At 45.7% G+C, this 16,731-nt stretch overlaps 1 protein-coding gene across 1 annotated transcript in view; it reads left to right on the top strand.

The window, feature by feature from the left end:
* Window positions 1-16,731, top strand: part of CPLANE1 (ciliogenesis and planar polarity effector complex subunit 1) — a 179,106-nt gene that overhangs the window by 140,208 nt on the left and 22,167 nt on the right. Inside the window, 5 exon segments of the mRNA XM_075066918.1 lie at window positions 8,254-8,347; window positions 9,328-9,489; window positions 12,656-12,686; window positions 13,398-13,529; window positions 14,076-14,241. Of these exon segments, the coding sequence (XP_074923019.1) occupies window positions 8,254-8,347; window positions 9,328-9,489; window positions 12,656-12,686; window positions 13,398-13,529; window positions 14,076-14,241 (585 nt within the window).

Genomic DNA, 16,731 nt, shown 5'->3' with positions numbered 1-16,731 from the left:
CTGTTTACCTGGCCAGTGCATCCGAGTTCGGATTGCTTTCCAGAGCAGTCACAATGGTGCACAGTGGGATACCGCCCAGAGGCCAATACCGTCGATTTGCGGCCACACTAACCCTAATCTGATATGGTAATACCGATTTCAGCGCTACTCCTCTTGCTGGGGAGGAGTACAGAAACCAGTTTAAAGAGCCCTTTATATCAATATAAAGGGCCTCGTTGTGTGGACGAGTGCAGCGTTAAATCTATTTAACGCTGCTAAAATCGGTTGAAACGCGTAGTGTAGACCAGGCCTTAGCTGAGCAGTAAGCCAGGTTATGAGTCTCCTGCACACTAGCTTGCAGTGCATTAATTGGTTGGTTGGACTTGGCTATCGCACTGTAAAAATTCTGTAGTGTACTTTGATGTCCTGCTGTTTGAAATGGATGTATGTCTAAGTGCACTGCTGAACACCTAGTATATGGTAGCAGGGTGCACTGTAGTTCTTCAGTTTCATTCTAGGTCTGCGCTTGTCCACGTGAACAGTTGTTAGAGACTTTTGTCTTAGTGGTATCTATAGGGTCGGCTGTGGCGCCCCCTTGAGTGCTGCATTCATGCACTGGTGTATCAGGCGCTGCTAACCCTACTCAGTCTCAGTTCCTTCTTACCACTGGTTACGGTTGGTTGGAGCGCCTTGTCTTGCATCGCAAGAGCATTAGTGGTTCTTTCAATCCCTTGTTCTGTCTCCTTTGTACTTAATTGTTAGGTACTTAGTTTGACCATTAAGTGTTAGGTAGTAGTTTTAGTAGTTAAAGTCCTGGCTGGGACTTTGCTGTGGAGTGGAGTGCTCTGTTCCCCAGGTTTTAAGCCATGTTCATTGTGTACCCAGAGTTGCCCATTAATGATCCCCCACAATAGCTGTGTAAAGTGTATGGAGGAATCACACAGAAAACCAAAGTGCAAAATCTACAAAATCTTTCGCCCTTGAACTCAAATGGAATGGGATATCCACTCCCACGGGCAGCAGGGAATCCTGGCCCCTTGTAGGCCGCCTGTCCCTGAGGTGCCCCTGCCGGCCAGCACTGCAGATGCCAAGCCAGGTGGTGAACTTGGTTAAGGCCCAGACCTCTAAGGAGAAGCTAGTTAGCAGACCTCCCTTTAAAGCAACGGAGCATCCCTGAACCGCAGATGTCAATCCCCATCATTGCGGCCTAGGAACCCAGTGCCACAGCCTCAGTCTCTGGTTAGAAGAACCAGGTCCCTAACACCAAGGTCGCCACCTACAAGGCACGGAACACCCAAGTCACGATGGCAATCACCTTACCCGTGATACTGCTGGGCCTTCCACCAGAGATTGCCATGGTGCAGATCCCCATTGCCTAGGCAGTCCACCGGCATTGATCCCTCATGATGCGGGATCATTCCTGGTCATGACGCCAGTCTCCAACTCCCTGGTACTGCTTTTCAGGCAAGCACCGTTCCTTGTCCTTTCCTTACCAGTCGCCGATGAGGGTCAGCCGATGGACTCAGTCATCTGTGGCTTTGCCCTGGTCGCCAGAAGGGCAGTGATCCGAGTTGGTGGGAGAGTTCAACCCCTCACCCAGAAGAGGCGAATTGTCAGCGACCTGTGAGACAGGCACAGCTCCGGCAGTGGCAACAGAAGAAGTGGCCCCCTCAGTGGCAGTACTGGAGCCCATGAGGTGTACCCGTCATGCCAGTCCCGCCGTTCCTCTCAGGCCACGTCGGACAAACTGCCTCTGGACCACCATGGTGCCGAGTCTGTCATAAAAGTGTCACAATGGGCCCCAATTCCCAAGGAGCCATCCCTGGGCAGGCAAAGAGAAGCTGTCCCACCCCCTGTGGTACAGTCACCTTTGTTGTTTCTGGAAGAGGCGGTAGCAAGTCCCACGCAAACAAGAAGCCCTCCCGATGACTTCAAAGAGTATGAGGCCCTGCTCAAAAGGGTGGCTGCTAACCTGAACTTGGAGGTCGAGCTAGCAGAAGAGTCCAGTGACCTCTTCAACATCATACCCTCCTCCACCGCGGCCCGGGTTGTGATGCCCGTTCTTCCAAGGGTCTTGAAAATTGCCTCTTCCATTCCGCCTACCTCCAAAAAAGTGGAAAAGAAATATTATATCCTGGCAAAGGGATTTGAATATCTATACCCCGACCCTCCAGCAGGGTCCCTGGTAGTGTCTGTCATCAACAAAAGGCACAGGCAGGGCCAGGCCAGTGGCACACTCAAAAATAAAGATGCCAAGAGATTGGACTTGTTTGGCAGGAAAATTTATTCAACAGTCAGCCTGCAATTTCGGATATCTAACCATCAGGCCCTCCTAGGCAGGTACAACTTCAATTGGTGGGACTCCATCAGCAAGTTCAAGGAGGGCTTTCCACAGGACCAAGTCCAGGAGTTTGCCATCTTTGTGGAAGAGGGCAAAGCGGTGGCGAGAGGCACCCTTCAGATGGCCTGGGACCCAATGGTCTCAGAGGCCAGGGTGGTCACTTCCGTGGTGATCATGAGGTGCAGGTCCTGGTTACAGCCCTCCAGGCTATCCCAGGAGATGCAGGCTAGCCTTCAGGACTTCCTGTTTGAGGGAGCAGGGCTCTTCTCGAAGCTGACTAGGGTGACCAGATGGCCCGATTTTATAGGGACAGTCCTGATTTTGCAGTCTTTTTCTTATATAGGCTCCTATTACCCCGCACCCCCTTTCCTGATTTTTCACACTTGCTGTCTGGTCACCCTAGAGCTGACAGACACACAGCTCCACGGCCTTAAAGATTCCTGTGCCACCTTCTGGTCCTTGGGCCTGCACACCACTCAACAGGCTAGAAAACCATTCCGGCTTCCACCTCCTCCACCTCTGTCAAGGTCATGGGGTGCTATGTTTCCTCAAAGCTGCGAAGCAACCTATTAAGTACCATGCAGGCGCTCAGCGCTGCGGCAGAGAGAGATTCCTCTCTCTGCAGCCGAGGGAGAGGCGCCCCTCCCCCAGCCCCATCCTGTTCTGGATCTGCTGCAAAGGTGGGAAAGGTATCTCTCCCATGGCCCTGGCCCGGACCCGCCATGCTGGGGAGGGGAAGCAGGCACCCCGTCCCAATTCAGCCCTGGCCTGGATCTGCCATAGCTGTAGGAGAGGCACCCCTCCCTGCCAACCCAGGTGCTGCTGCATGGAGAGAGAGCTGGGGGGTAACACTGGTGGGGGGTCCCCTGATCCAGCTCCTACAGAAAGAAGGAGAAAGACAAAGCAGTTTTAGCGAAGGCACCCTTCGTCTTCCCATTCCTCTGCCCAGATTGGCCCCTCCAGAGACCAGGGCAGCCAGAAATGGGCGTTTTGAGTATGTGCCCGAGGACGGCGCCCAGCTACTGCCCAGGATCTACCCCTCTGCTTTTTCCTCGACTGTCTACACTCCTTCTAGGCGGCCTGGCCATGGCTGACCTTGGACCATTGGGTGCTCGACACAATTTCTTTGAGTTATACCCTGCAATTCATGTCTGACCCTCCCTCCCATCCCCCTTTCTCGTCCCTCTTCAGGGACCCCTCTCACGAGCAACTACTCGTGCAAGAGGTCGAGAGCCTCCTGCTCCTGGGGGTGGTGGAGGAGGTGTCTCCAGACATGAGAGGGAAAGAGTTCTACTCCCATTATTTCCTAATCCCAAAAGCAAACAGAGACCTCAGATCCATTCTAGACCTGCAACACCTCAACAAGTCTCTCAAAAAGTTAAAGTTCTGCATGGTCTCCCTAGCCTCCATTATCCCCTCCCTGAATCTGAGAGACTGGAATGCCTCCCTCGACTTAAAGGATGCATATTTCTGTTTTCCCCGAGCACAGACATTTCCTCTGGTTTTTGTTGGGCCACTGCCATTTTCAATTCACAACACTGTTCTTTGGCCTGTTGTCGGCATCAAGAATGTTTACAAAGTATATAGTGCCAATGGCCGCTTACCTGAGGCAAAAAGACATATAGATTTGCCTGTACCTCGATGACTGGTTAATAAAAGGCTGATCTCGGGATCAAGTACGTCGTCATCTCGACCTGGTTTGCTCCACCTGTTGCGACCTGGGGCTGTTAATAAATAAGACAAAGTGAACCTTAATCCTGACGCAGTGCATAGAGCTAATTGGAGCAATCCTTGACTCTACCTGGGTCAGGGTTTTCCTCCCCTAAACCCAGTTCTAGGCCATGGTGGACCTGATCTCGTGTACACAAGCTCACCCTCTCACCACCGCTCATACCTGCCTGCGGCTGTTGGGCCATATGGCAGCCATAACCTACATGGTTCAGCATGTGGTGACTCCACCTCAGGCCTCTCCAGGCGTGGCCGGCGTCAGTCTACATCCCCAACAGACACAGCATGGACTGTGTAGTCAAGGTCCCGGACAACATTCTGTTCTTCTTCGAGAGATGTCCCTGTGGGTGCTCCACTTTAGGTGTCGGTGCGCCCCTGCGCCTTTGATCGGAGATTTTTTGCAGCAGTACTCCTACCAACCACGCATGCTTAGAACCTGTCACTCATTCTGAGTGTGTTACTAGAGAGCATGCGCTGCCGGTACCCTCAGTTCCTTCTCTATCGCCCCTGGCTTGAGACGGAGCTCAGCAGACTCCTTAGTATTTTCTTTCTTTATTTTAAAATTCCTGTAGTTAGCTAGTTTTTCTCTGTTACTTGCCTTAGTTAGTGTTACCTACCTTTTCCTACTACTTAAAAAAAAAAAAAATTCTCTCATTCTGTCAGCACTTCAAATATGCCTGGCTCCACAGGCTTTAAGCGCTACTCTTCTCGTAAGGACGCTATCCCTCTTTCGGATGGGCACTTCAAGTGTATAAAATGCTTGGGGGGAGACCCATATTCCTCTAAAATGCCCCCAAGTTAAGCTCTAGAGCTAGGAAGGACAGGGAGTTAAAACTTTTTACTTCAAAATCCCTGCTATCTATCTCAGACCCTTGCTCGGACTCTGCCTCCAGACCCAGCTCTAACCTTTTACACAAAAAAAAAAAAAAAAAAAAAGTTAAAGTAAAGAAATCAGCCAAAAGAGAGCTTACAAGCAACAGGAAGCTTCGCGCTCCGGTCAGCTCGTCAGTTTCCTTACCAGCTTGTCAGTTTCCCCACTTGAGTGTTTGAGGAGCGGGGCTCCTCCGGTACCGCGCTAAACCCGCCTGTGCTTTCAGCGACAGCGCGAGGCTCTGGTGCCGAGGCGACAGGCTTTCAGTTGCCTGCCTCGATTGTGGCACCTATCGGCACCGCGATGAATGCAGCACTGACAACTCAGGCACCGACGGAGGCACCGCAGCCTGCTATTAATAGCATGGCACCGCCTGCGGCACCGGCATTGCAACCGCTACTTGGCATGGTGCCAAGATTACAAACTCGGGTGCCAGCCCGGTTTTCCTCATGGGATCTCTCTCTGTCTTCGCCTACGACTGCCCCACTGTTACAAATTACCCACTCAAGTGACCTCCTAGTGTCACCTACACTACAATCGCCCTTTGTCGGGGATGGCTTCTCTATACAACTGCCTCAGGGTCCAAGCAGCCTTCCTCCAGTGAGCAGGACTCTGAACTACAGGCTGCTGTGCCAGTGCGATCTGAATTCTACCCTCACAGTCCTGTCCCTTGCGAACACAGGAAAACTGTCCCACACCAACCTCAAGATCCCACCTCCTGGGGTGTTAACCCCGGGATGGCACGTGCTATGCCTTTTCCACCACCATGGCAGTATTGGGCTCCGTGGCCATCTTTGTCTCGCCAGCACGTCCGCTACTCTACTCACACTAGACGTGAACGTCAAAATCCTATGATGCACTTGGCAGCACCCTCCCATCCTCAGGATCAATTAACTCCAGCTCCTGACCCAGTATTACCTCATGTACCAACTGATCCAATATCTGAAGAGGCGTTACTTCCTTCCCTCCACTGCCATCAGATGATTTTTCAAAACTCCAAGATCTCTTCAAAAGGATTGCCAATGAGCTTAGAATCAAGTTGGAGGAAGTACCTCACCAATTAACTCAGCCTTTCTGGGACCTGCTAAATCCATCTGGCAGACTCTAGCCACAAGCCAGCCTACCTGCATACAGGCGGACCGGAATACTTCATTCCCTCGAAGGCTCTGAATTCCTTTTTCTCACATCCTGGCCAAGCTCTTTGGTAGTGGATGCAGCCAGTCAGTGAAACAAACAGTATTTCCGCCATACCCAACCAACAGAGAAGGCAAACGCTTAGACCTGCTGGGTCGGCAAGGTATATGCCTCTTCAACATTGCAATTTCGAATTGCCAATTGTACCGCAATTCTACCAAAGTACGACCATAACAACGTATAATAAGTTCATGCACTTTATTGAACACATCCCAGACAACAAGAAACAACAGTTTACAGCTTTAGTTTCCGAGGGCCAAATCCATATACTGCACGGCTCTTCAAGCAGCTTTGGATTCAGCCAATACTGCAGCAAGATCCACCACTACAGCAGCCGTCATGCACCGAGGTTCCTGGCTTTCCTCTTCTCTCTTTCCTCGCAAAGTTCAGAGCACCATAGAGGATCTCCCTTTTGATGTTATAAACTCTTTGCTTCCCCACTAATGAGGTGCTGCACTCAATGAAGGACTCAAGGGCACCTCTGCGATCCTTAGGTATCCAGACCCTACAACGGAAGGCAACAGTACAGATATCAACCTTACCACCGTCCGCGCTACCCCTCATATACTCAGCATTTCCCGGGAGCTCAGGATCAACAACGCCAACGCCAGAGGTCCAGATACCAGCAGCATTGCCCCAATTCTTCCGGATACCCCAACTTCCTCAAAATATAAAACAAATTTGAACCTTGGTCGAGGGTCTCGAAAACGTCGCCCCTAGTCCGGCGCATGTACTGCTCACAACTGTCTTTGGACATCGTCTACAGCCATTTTTACACCAATGGCCAGAATATTACCACCGACAAGTGGGTTCTAGAGGTCATCACACCGGGGTATTCCATCCCCTTCCTCTCCCTTACCTCCCACCCACCCACCCTCCCCGTCCCTCTTCAGGGACCCCTTTCACGAGCCACACCTCCAGCAAGAAGTACAACATCTTCTTCACCTGGGTGCTATCGAACTCGTGCCCAAATGCCACAAGGGGAAGGATTCTGTTCCCCTTATTTCCTAACACAGAAGAAAACTGGAGGATGGCGACCGATTCTCGACCTCAGCAGACTCAACAATTCATCAAGAAACAAAAGTTCAGAATGGTTATTCTCACCACCATAATTCCAGCCCTGCAGCAGGGCGATTGGTTTTCAGCCCTCGACCTACAAGACGCCTATTTGCACGTCACTATCCACTGTTTTTCTCCGTTTTTACCTTTGGCTCGACGCATTACCAACACAGAGTTCTACCATTTGGCCTTTCCACTGCCCCTCGAGTTTTCTCCAAATTTCTACCGGTAGTCACGCCCTACCTCTGGAAACAAGGGGTTATAATATTTCCTTACCTGGACGATTGCCTTCTCAAGGCCTCCACACCGGTTGGTGACCACTGCTCTAGACTGAACTCTGAACCGCAGAGGATACTGATCATGAGTCATCTAGAATGGAATCAACATGAGCAAGCACTTGAAGAGGAAAAAACAGCTACCTACCTTCTGTAACTATTATTCTTCAAGATGTGTTGCTCATGTCCATTCCATTACCCGCCCTTCTGCCCCTCTGCCCCTCTGTCAGAATTGCCAGCGAGAAGGAACTAAGAGAGGGTAGGATTGGTGGCACCTGAAATACCGAGGCATGAGTGCGGCACTCAAGGGGGTGCCACAGCCGACTCTATGGATACCTCTAAGAGAAAAGTCCCCAATGATTGTGCACGTGGGCATGCATGCACCTAGAATGGAATGGCTATGAGCAACACACCTCAAAGAACAACAGTTACAGAAGGCAGGTAACCATTTTTTTCACACTCTGACTTGCTATGCACTAACTCTCCATGTAGACAAGCCCTTAGCATAGGAGTAGCATGAGCTTAATGGGACTACTCATGTGAATAGTACTGTAAACATTAGCAGGGTAAGGTCTTTAAAGATTTAGCTGTTACGTGAACTGATTGAACAAGACTCAGGGCTCTTTGCCTCCTCTCACAGCCAAATTATTTATTTAATTGAAAATGTTTTGAATAACATTTATTAAAATGTTAAATAAATATTTCGGTTTAAAACAGTCCTTTCATGAATGTGATCTATAATTGTTTCATTTAAACAAAACATTAATCAAAAATACTTTTATCAAGTATGTGGGTTCTTTTCTTAGATAGTAAAAACAATAGAAGATTTAGGAATGGCTGCCAGTCCAAACTTGGGTGCAGCTTCCTTGTTCTCTGGAGATGCGGGAATTATTGATGAAGGTATGTGTCCTGCTAAATGAGGAGTAGTGGGCCCTGTGCTGAATCATGGAATTTTGCAAATTTATTACCACTTAAAATAATGTTACCTCAATTATAAAATTGGGAAAAGGTCAGATTACCAATCAAGAAGATGTAAAATGAAAGTTAGAAAATAAGAGTACTGATATAAGGGGAATTTACTCAACCACATTGGACTAGAAATTATTTATATACTTTAAATTGTTTCCATGACTAAGATGCAGGACCTAATCTTGGGTTTTAGAGGAACTGGTTCTTATTGCAGTTGTTTTGTAAAATCAACTGCAGGGCTTGCATTGGCTTCCACACTAATTTTGTAAGACATCATAATTTGGCCTCTGAATGTTTTCCCTATGTTGTAATAAAATTTCATTATTCATGCCATTTTGGTGGCTAAAAGAATATATTACCACCCTTTGGCCTGACTTTTTAAAAGATCACATCAGTTAAATTGGTTTCCTAGTGGTGAGGTATTGATTATGTAATTGATTATTTTTGTCTAGAAAATGGATTGAAAATACTTATATGGGTAGCTCTGCTGCACTGTACTGATTAACTGACGCCAAGAGGGAACATATTGTGATTTCATATCAAATATATGGCCAGATCATGGCTACATTCTGTATTGATACACAAAATTGATCCATGACCCAGTGCACAGATGAGCTACAATTTAGTCCTTCACATGGGCAGGCTACCATGTTCTCGGCAGCTTCAGGAGCCACAGTGACTCCTGGAGCTCAGACTGGGACAGTGTGGCTCCATACTTCAACTGGTTAACTTTCAGCAGCACAGTGATCTGAATACATTGGGTTTGGGGGTTTTTTTTGGTTACAAGGATGTATTAATCAATCCATAACACAAATTCATAAATATATTAGTTCACTGCATGTTCTGGTTTTTGTCTGGATTTTTTTACCATGTTTTACTTACTGTGTCTATTAATTCTTCTATTGCATCACCACGTTATGTGAGCTCTGTGGACTTTGAAGATCTTATGGATGAAGAAGAGGAGGGTTCAAGACCTGAATATTCTGTAACCCGTTATACAGCCTTGCAAGCTCACTCTCTTTCTCCTGCAACTTCATCTGCTAACCTTCTGAGTCATATAAAGTCATCATCCGGTATCATTTTTAATTTACCCTTTTCCCCCTTTGCTTGTTAAAAAGCAAGTAGACACTTTTCTTTGTGTTGCTGCAATCTTTCTCATTGTCTGGCTATGCTGGAAGGAGGAGAGGAGGAGACACTGGTTGTGGTTTAATTAGGCTGCAAATTTATTACTAAATGTCTGGGAGTACCCAGCAGATAAAATTGTACAGTGCGGGTAATTCCATAATCATTTACATATACTCAGGGAGACTGTTGGGACCTCCTCCACTCCCCTTGAATGAGGGTTAATGGAGCTAAATGGGGGAGGGTTGAGCACCTGCCACACCCAGTCATAGGAGTCCTGACCTCACAGCAACCTGCCCTCCCACAGTTTCCCCTCTTTCAATGAATACCTCCTTTAAGTCTTTTTTCCCAGTCCATTTTATCTGATCACTGTATCCATTCCCTATGGAGTACCTGCACTTACATAATGAGTTGTGACGTCATAGCCCAATCCCCCCTTTTGTTCTTCCCTCCTCCCCCAAAACTCCAGTCTACTGTGGGAAATGCAAAAAAAAAAAAAAACTACCTTGCCTTTTCCAAACTGGCAGTGAGGGAAAACTCCTTCCCAGACCCCCAAAAGGAGAAACTAGCATAATGTCCAAAGTGGATCATAATGAAAACCTGGTATTTCAACTACTTATATTGCTGGACAGGTGGGTGGTGCTCTGCCTGTCCAGGGAAAAAAAGGCTTTCACTGCTCAGATATGAGCATAAACAGTTCGCCTCTCTTCCCATCACCTCAGGGAGGGGTAATAGGTCAGCATCCCCATGCTGACCTGGGATGGAACTTCTTCCATGTTGAAGGTAACTCTCTGGCTCTCTAACCTCCCTTAAAGGAGCAACACAATCTCTCTGCCAAGCCCAACAAAGGTCCTCATGGCTTAGTGTGTGGTGAGATCATTAGCATTATGTGAAGTATCATGGTGGCAATATGTTCGTAAAGATCAGTTTGGAACTTTTCTTAGTTGCTTGATTTATGCATTCAGAAGTGTAGAAGCACTGTTTTTGTAACCCATGCACATACGTTTAATGTACAGATGTACGTTAATGTTTGATGACAGTCCAGGGGGGTATTATATCCTGTGTTATGTCCAAAGATGCCTCCATTAGAATGTTGTTGAAGGAAAGTAAATAATTTTGGGTCTGATTCTGAAGCCAGCATCCTCTCCTTTTTATCTGCCCAGTGACTTGAGATGAGAATTTAACTCCAGTCCACTACATGGCGGTGAAATGTGTTGCTATATGTCACTAATGCCAGTTCCCTTAGCTGTATCCTAGCCTGAATGTTAATTTTATTTCATCTAGCCTCATTTCAATGTGCAAAGTAAATATTTGTACTGATGTTACAGTTCTTTGGCTGTATGTGCAATGACAATTCTCTTGCCTTTCTCTTCTTTCACATTCTTAGTTATTATATGTACTTTTGGTGAGTGACTATGAATCTAGCTCTCAAGCTGTAGCAGTCTCGCTAATGGTTTTAAAACAGTGCTCCCCATGGAGGGGTGTGATGGGGCCCTGGCCAGCCCCCATAGGAGAGCGGGGAGGGAGTGCCACCCAACACTGCTCTGCCCCCCAGCTCTTCTCTGGCCCTAGCTGCAGCTCTGCTTCCATCCATAGCCCCGGCCACAGCCGCAGCTTCGGCGCCAGCTGCAGCTCTACTTCTGGTCACTGCTCCACTCCCAGCTCCAACCCTAGCCACAGGTTGGACCCAGCTCTTGGCCCTAGCTCAGCACGTGGCCCCAGTCCTGCCTCCCCTCCCAGCTCCACTCCTGGCCCCGGCTCCTCTCACTGTTCTGGCTCCACTCCTGGCTCCGGCCCCAGCCCAGCTCTGCCCTCATTATCGCTCTCTCCCCCCAGGCCAGCTCCACATCGAGCCCCAGCTCCTCCCTCCTCCCCAGTTCTGCCGCAAGCTCCTCTGCTGAGCCAGTTGTTCAGTAATGGAGGGAGTCGCGGACAGATTCCAATACTGATAAAGCAGGGCACAACAGGAAAAGTGTTGGCAGCACTGTTTTCAAATCTCAGCTCCCAAGTGAAATCTGTTTCAGTGAACATCAAACGGTATAAAAAGCCAGACTGATTTATTTAATTGTTACTAAATTGTATTTAAAAGTAGAGCTGTGACTACCAAGCGAAGGGCCAAGATTGATCTTTGTTACTGAATGTCTCTGACCACTAAGTAGTAATAGTAATGCTAGATTATTAGGACCCTACCAAATCCATGGTCGTAGGATTTTTAAAATTGTAAATGTCATGATTTCAGCTATTTAAATCTGAAATGTCATTGTGTTGTAATTGTAGGGGTCTTGATCCAAAACCAGTTGTGCGGGGGCCACAAGGTTATTGTAAGGGGGTCACGGTACTGCTATCCTTACTTCTGTACTGCTGCTGGTAGAGGCGCTGTCTTCAGAGCTCGGCAGCTGGAGAGCAGAGGCTGCTGGCTGGGAGCCCAGCTCTGAAGGCAGAGCAGCTGCCAGCAACTGTGCAGAAGTAAGGATGGCATGGTATGGTATTGCCACCCTTATGTCTGCACTGCTGCCTGCAGAACTGGGCCCTCAGGCAGCAGCTGCTGCTCTCTGGCTGCCCAGCTCTGAAAGCAGTAGCGCAGAAGTAATGGTAGGATGGTATGGTATTGCCATCCTTACTTCTGCATTGCTGCTGGTGGGGTGCTGGCTTCAGAGCTGGGCGCCTGGCCAACAGCCACCGCTCTCCAGCTGTTCAGCTCTGAAGGCAGCGCAGAAGTAAGGGTGACAATACCCCCCTGCAACCCCCCTTGTGACCCCCCTGTAACTCCCTTTTGGGTCAGGACCTCCAATTTGATAAACACTGGTCTCCCCCGTGAAATCTGTATAACATAGAGTAAAAGCACAGAAAAGACCAAATTTCACGGGCCGTGACGGATTTTTTCACGGCCATGACTTTGGTCGGGCCCTATAGATAATGTATTCCCAAATCCTGTCATGAGCACAAGGTAGTTAAGACTACACAATTGTACATATATTCATTATAATATAAACATATCCAGTTTGAAAAAGTCTATATTTCATCTAACAAATCTGTATGTCTTGTTCTATTTGCATAGAAATTAGATGTTAATACATGGGTTTATGTTTTAATTGATTAAAGATATTTCTATTTCAGACATTCATATAAATGAAGATTTAGGTGATAGGTAAGTATTTTGAAATAATTGCAGATTTTGTTAAACTACATTGCCAACATTGTATTTCTAAAAAGCCTACTGAAAAATGGAATATCAAACTGGAAATCTTATCTATATAGAAATCTAGGCATATATGTAATGCTTTTCTAGTTAGGCAGTTTTATATACGTAACCTAGATCAGAATAACCTTAACATGCACTAATACGATATGAATAAACATGATTTATATGACACCATGTAGTCTGCCAAAAATTGTTTCTTTTGTACATTTTGAGCATTTAAGAAAGACATTACTAGTGCTTATGCATGTTTTTTTATATTATTTTTATGGGCTAATTTTTGCTTTTGGACAAGCATACAGCTCCCATTGAAGTAATCATATTAAAAGCAGAATTAACACAATGAAATCATTACAAAGTTATTGAATAAAAATGCAACCCAGCAGGCTGTAGTTCTGTATTGAAGAGGTATTTAACCATTGAATGAAAATGGATTGATGTGTGTCACACCTAGAATATTGTTCTATGCAACTCTAACAATACACATGTAGAAATATGGGCAACTGGGTAGACAAGAGTGTGGGTAACTAGTTCTTGAATAAGGAGAATATTCTTGTCCACCTGAGCTCAAAAGAGAAGATTTTAAGATATTTTACTTTTAGTTTTTCTTGGAAATGTATTCCTGTTTTAGTAACAACATTGTTTTTTCCTTAATTTGAGTTTCATAGACAATCCCCTGCAAATTACTGGACTGAGTGGTATTACTGATGTTATTGATGATCTTGTAACAGAGGGTGGCATTTCCACTACAGAACTGGGCATTACAAAAACACAGGCTAGAAATATCTCCAGGTAATAATATAGCGGTCATCTTCACTTCTGCTTTATACTGAGTAAATTAAATTGTTTAAATTCACTAGTGTTTAAAACTCTAATAAAACAAGCAGCTTGTTAGTTAAAACTAGCATGATTAAATAAATGTGTTATAAAATGTCATTGTTTGAAGGGTTGAATTTAAGAGACATCTCCACACTTGCTTAACTTTAAGCATGAGTGCACTTCCATTGACTTCAGTTGCCCTAGTATTCAAACAGAGAATACAATCTACTTAGCTTCCATGAAATATGTGTTTAACACGGGATATATACATTTCCCTAAGGAACAAATTATTTTGGTGAAAAATTTTGTAAGTGTCCACTAACTCTTCAAGAGATTTTCAGGCCAGAAGGGACCATTTTATATAATAATATAATAAATGACTATTCCGGTTGATCATTATTTAGGCTTTTTGTGTCTGAATTTTAGTATATCACTATATATCTGTGTTTTCATGTGACCCTCATAACTATAGTTTAAAAGACACATACTGAATTGTTTCACGCTTATACCTGTCCTCAGAATCCATGATACTGCAGCTGGACAGTCTCCAAAAACAGAAAGAGAGAGAAAAGAGATACAAGCGTGGATGAAAAGAAAAAGAAAGGAAAGACTGGCAGAATATCTTAAAAAACTGGATGAACAGAGAAAGAGAGAATATAATCCATTTAATTTGAGAAATAATATGGTAAGATTACTGGGTGTCTGGAATAGTCACTGTTGCTTTAATATAAGTTAGTATGGCAAAAAAAAATATGAATTTCTTTTCATGGATTGGTATAAACTAAGGCTGAGTTGGGTAATGTAAGTCTGGAGTGATGGTTGTTAATCAGTGATTATTTGGAAAACTCATTGGATAACTGTGTGTTTACAAAATTTCCTACATTTAGGTTTTTGGACTGTTGAATTTTGAGGATGATGATGATGATTTGAGAAACGAATGCCACCCTAGTTGTGTCAAGGGTGGTAGGTAGGTAGTTGAAACTAGTAAACAATAGGATGTTTCTAACTGTTTCTCTCACTCTTCCTTGTTGTTGGTGACTAAGGTCAGAGGCAAATGGGTTATTCTCACGATATGTCACCCCCGGACTACAATGGAAGAGTGTCTGATATCTTTAGATGACAAGTTTTCCTTCTTTCATTAGGAGATACCTATCTTTCAAGAGCAGTAAACGTTTGTTGTTAAGAAGGCCTGAACCTTTATTAATTCTGCTGTCAAAGGGAAACAGGACTGATTTAAAAATCTGAGCTCTTATGTATGAGGCCAGTCAGATGTTGACATCCTTTAAATGGTGGTAATATGGCAATATTGGAAACTGTCCTTGACAGTGATACATTCAGACATGCATGGCTACATTCAGTTTTACACAGAGGTTCAGGAGAAACTGGATGACTAGCATGTTTTAGAAGGAACCTTTCCCATCAAAAGATGAAGGGGTGTGTCACATAGACTCAGATAACTCGCTGTTCAGTTTGAAATCATAAGTGCTTAGTACATTCAGAATCCGGGTTCTTGGCTTCCCTACTGGCAGAAACCAAAAGATTTCAAGTCCCCAACCACAAGCAGTATAAAACCTACAAGATTTACTTCAGAAAGATAATTTCTATCAAAAGGAAACGAGGCCTGTATCTCTTACGGCCTCCAGTTACAAGGGCCGGTTACAAGAGAGGCCTGGTTACAAGAGAAGGGTTAGATACAAGGGTGTTAGGCATTATTCACAGGGGCTTCAACATTCACTTTAGAGAAATTACCCCAGAAACCACTAGTAGCCAGAGACGACAGAAGAGGGAGATTCCTTCAACTCAGCTGGCTGGGGATCTAAGAATTAGGGCCAGTGCTTTTCTCTGGATCACCAATCTCCATTTCACTGGCTTTTACAAGCCCCACCACTGTCTGCCTGGCACCCTCTGATCTTGTAGGGCAGAGGGAGAATTTTGGCATTACAGCCACTACTAGGATGTTTTCACATCAATTTGTTTACTGCTGGAAAACTGTAACAGGATTCCCAGGGTACAACCTGAAACTGTGGGGACTGCTGTGCCCACTTAACTTTCCAGCCTGGGTTGTCTTTCACGATGCTTTGCTAGTGACAAGCAGCAAACCTTTCCATGGGCCAGTCCACTGCATGCAAGGACACACCCAGCAAAATTACATGAATGCTCTCTGAGCCACTTAGGAACCATACATTGGGAAACACCAGCAAATCCCCCTAGCACCCCAGAAATGTACCGTCTTACACTGCTCAAGACCTTCTCTTGAACAATGCAAGCTCATATTAATTAGTTCGCCACTTCATCAAAGGATAGTGGACATGTACCAGCCCTTGTAATCTGAGCAGATTCCCCAAGCACTTTGGACAAACTCACTGTTAAGGATAAAACATTAAAGTAAGTTTATTAACTACAGAAAGATAAATTGTAAGTGCTAGGCATAAAGGTCAGAGATAGTTACCTAAGAAAATAAAAAGTAAATGCATTCTGTTATCGAAATATTGGGTCTGCCTAGCTGAGAGCCAATAACAGCCTGACAGGGATAAGGAAAAGATGCTTTATTTTGCAGAAGAAAGGAGAGCCTTGCACCTTGGTACAAAGACTTTGCCTTACACAAATTTTACAAACCTTTTATACACATTTAGACAAAGACCCTTGCGTGTTAACACTTGATTGGTAGGTGTTAAACTTTGGGCTTTTGTTATTTGTTTAGTAAAAACTGGTTTGAAGCAAGTTTTCTCTGCTTTGAGGCAGAAGAGAAAAAGAGTTTAAAAGTTCAGGGTACTGTGTGTGTGAGGCTTCTGTTTCCCCCTTGTCATGGTACAATCCCCACTCTGAACCTTAGTGTCCAAGATATGGGGTACCAGCATGTATTCCTCTAAGCTTAATCCCCAGGTTAGAACCTGTAGCGCTGCCACCAACCAGGAATTCCAGTGCCTGGTACACTCTGGTCCCCCCAAAACCTTGCCTGGGGACCCCCAAGACCCAGACCCTCTGGATCTCAACAGAAGGAAAGAAAAACCCTTTCCCCAACCGTTGCCTCTCCCAGACTTCCCCTCCCTGGGTTACCCTGGAAGATCACTGTGATTCAAACTTCTTGAATCTCAAAACAGAGAGGACAATTCACCTTCCTCCCTCCTTCTCTTTCCCCCTCCCAGACTCTCCCTCAGAGAGACAGTAATCCTAC

This window comes from Chelonoidis abingdonii, chromosome 6 (assembly GCF_003597395.2).
Source record: "Chelonoidis abingdonii isolate Lonesome George chromosome 6, CheloAbing_2.0, whole genome shotgun sequence".
Lineage (NCBI taxonomy): Eukaryota > Metazoa > Chordata > Testudines > Testudinidae > Chelonoidis > Chelonoidis abingdonii.
The sequence above is the reverse complement of the archived record's forward strand: the minus strand, read 5'-3'. Positions and strand labels throughout refer to the sequence as shown.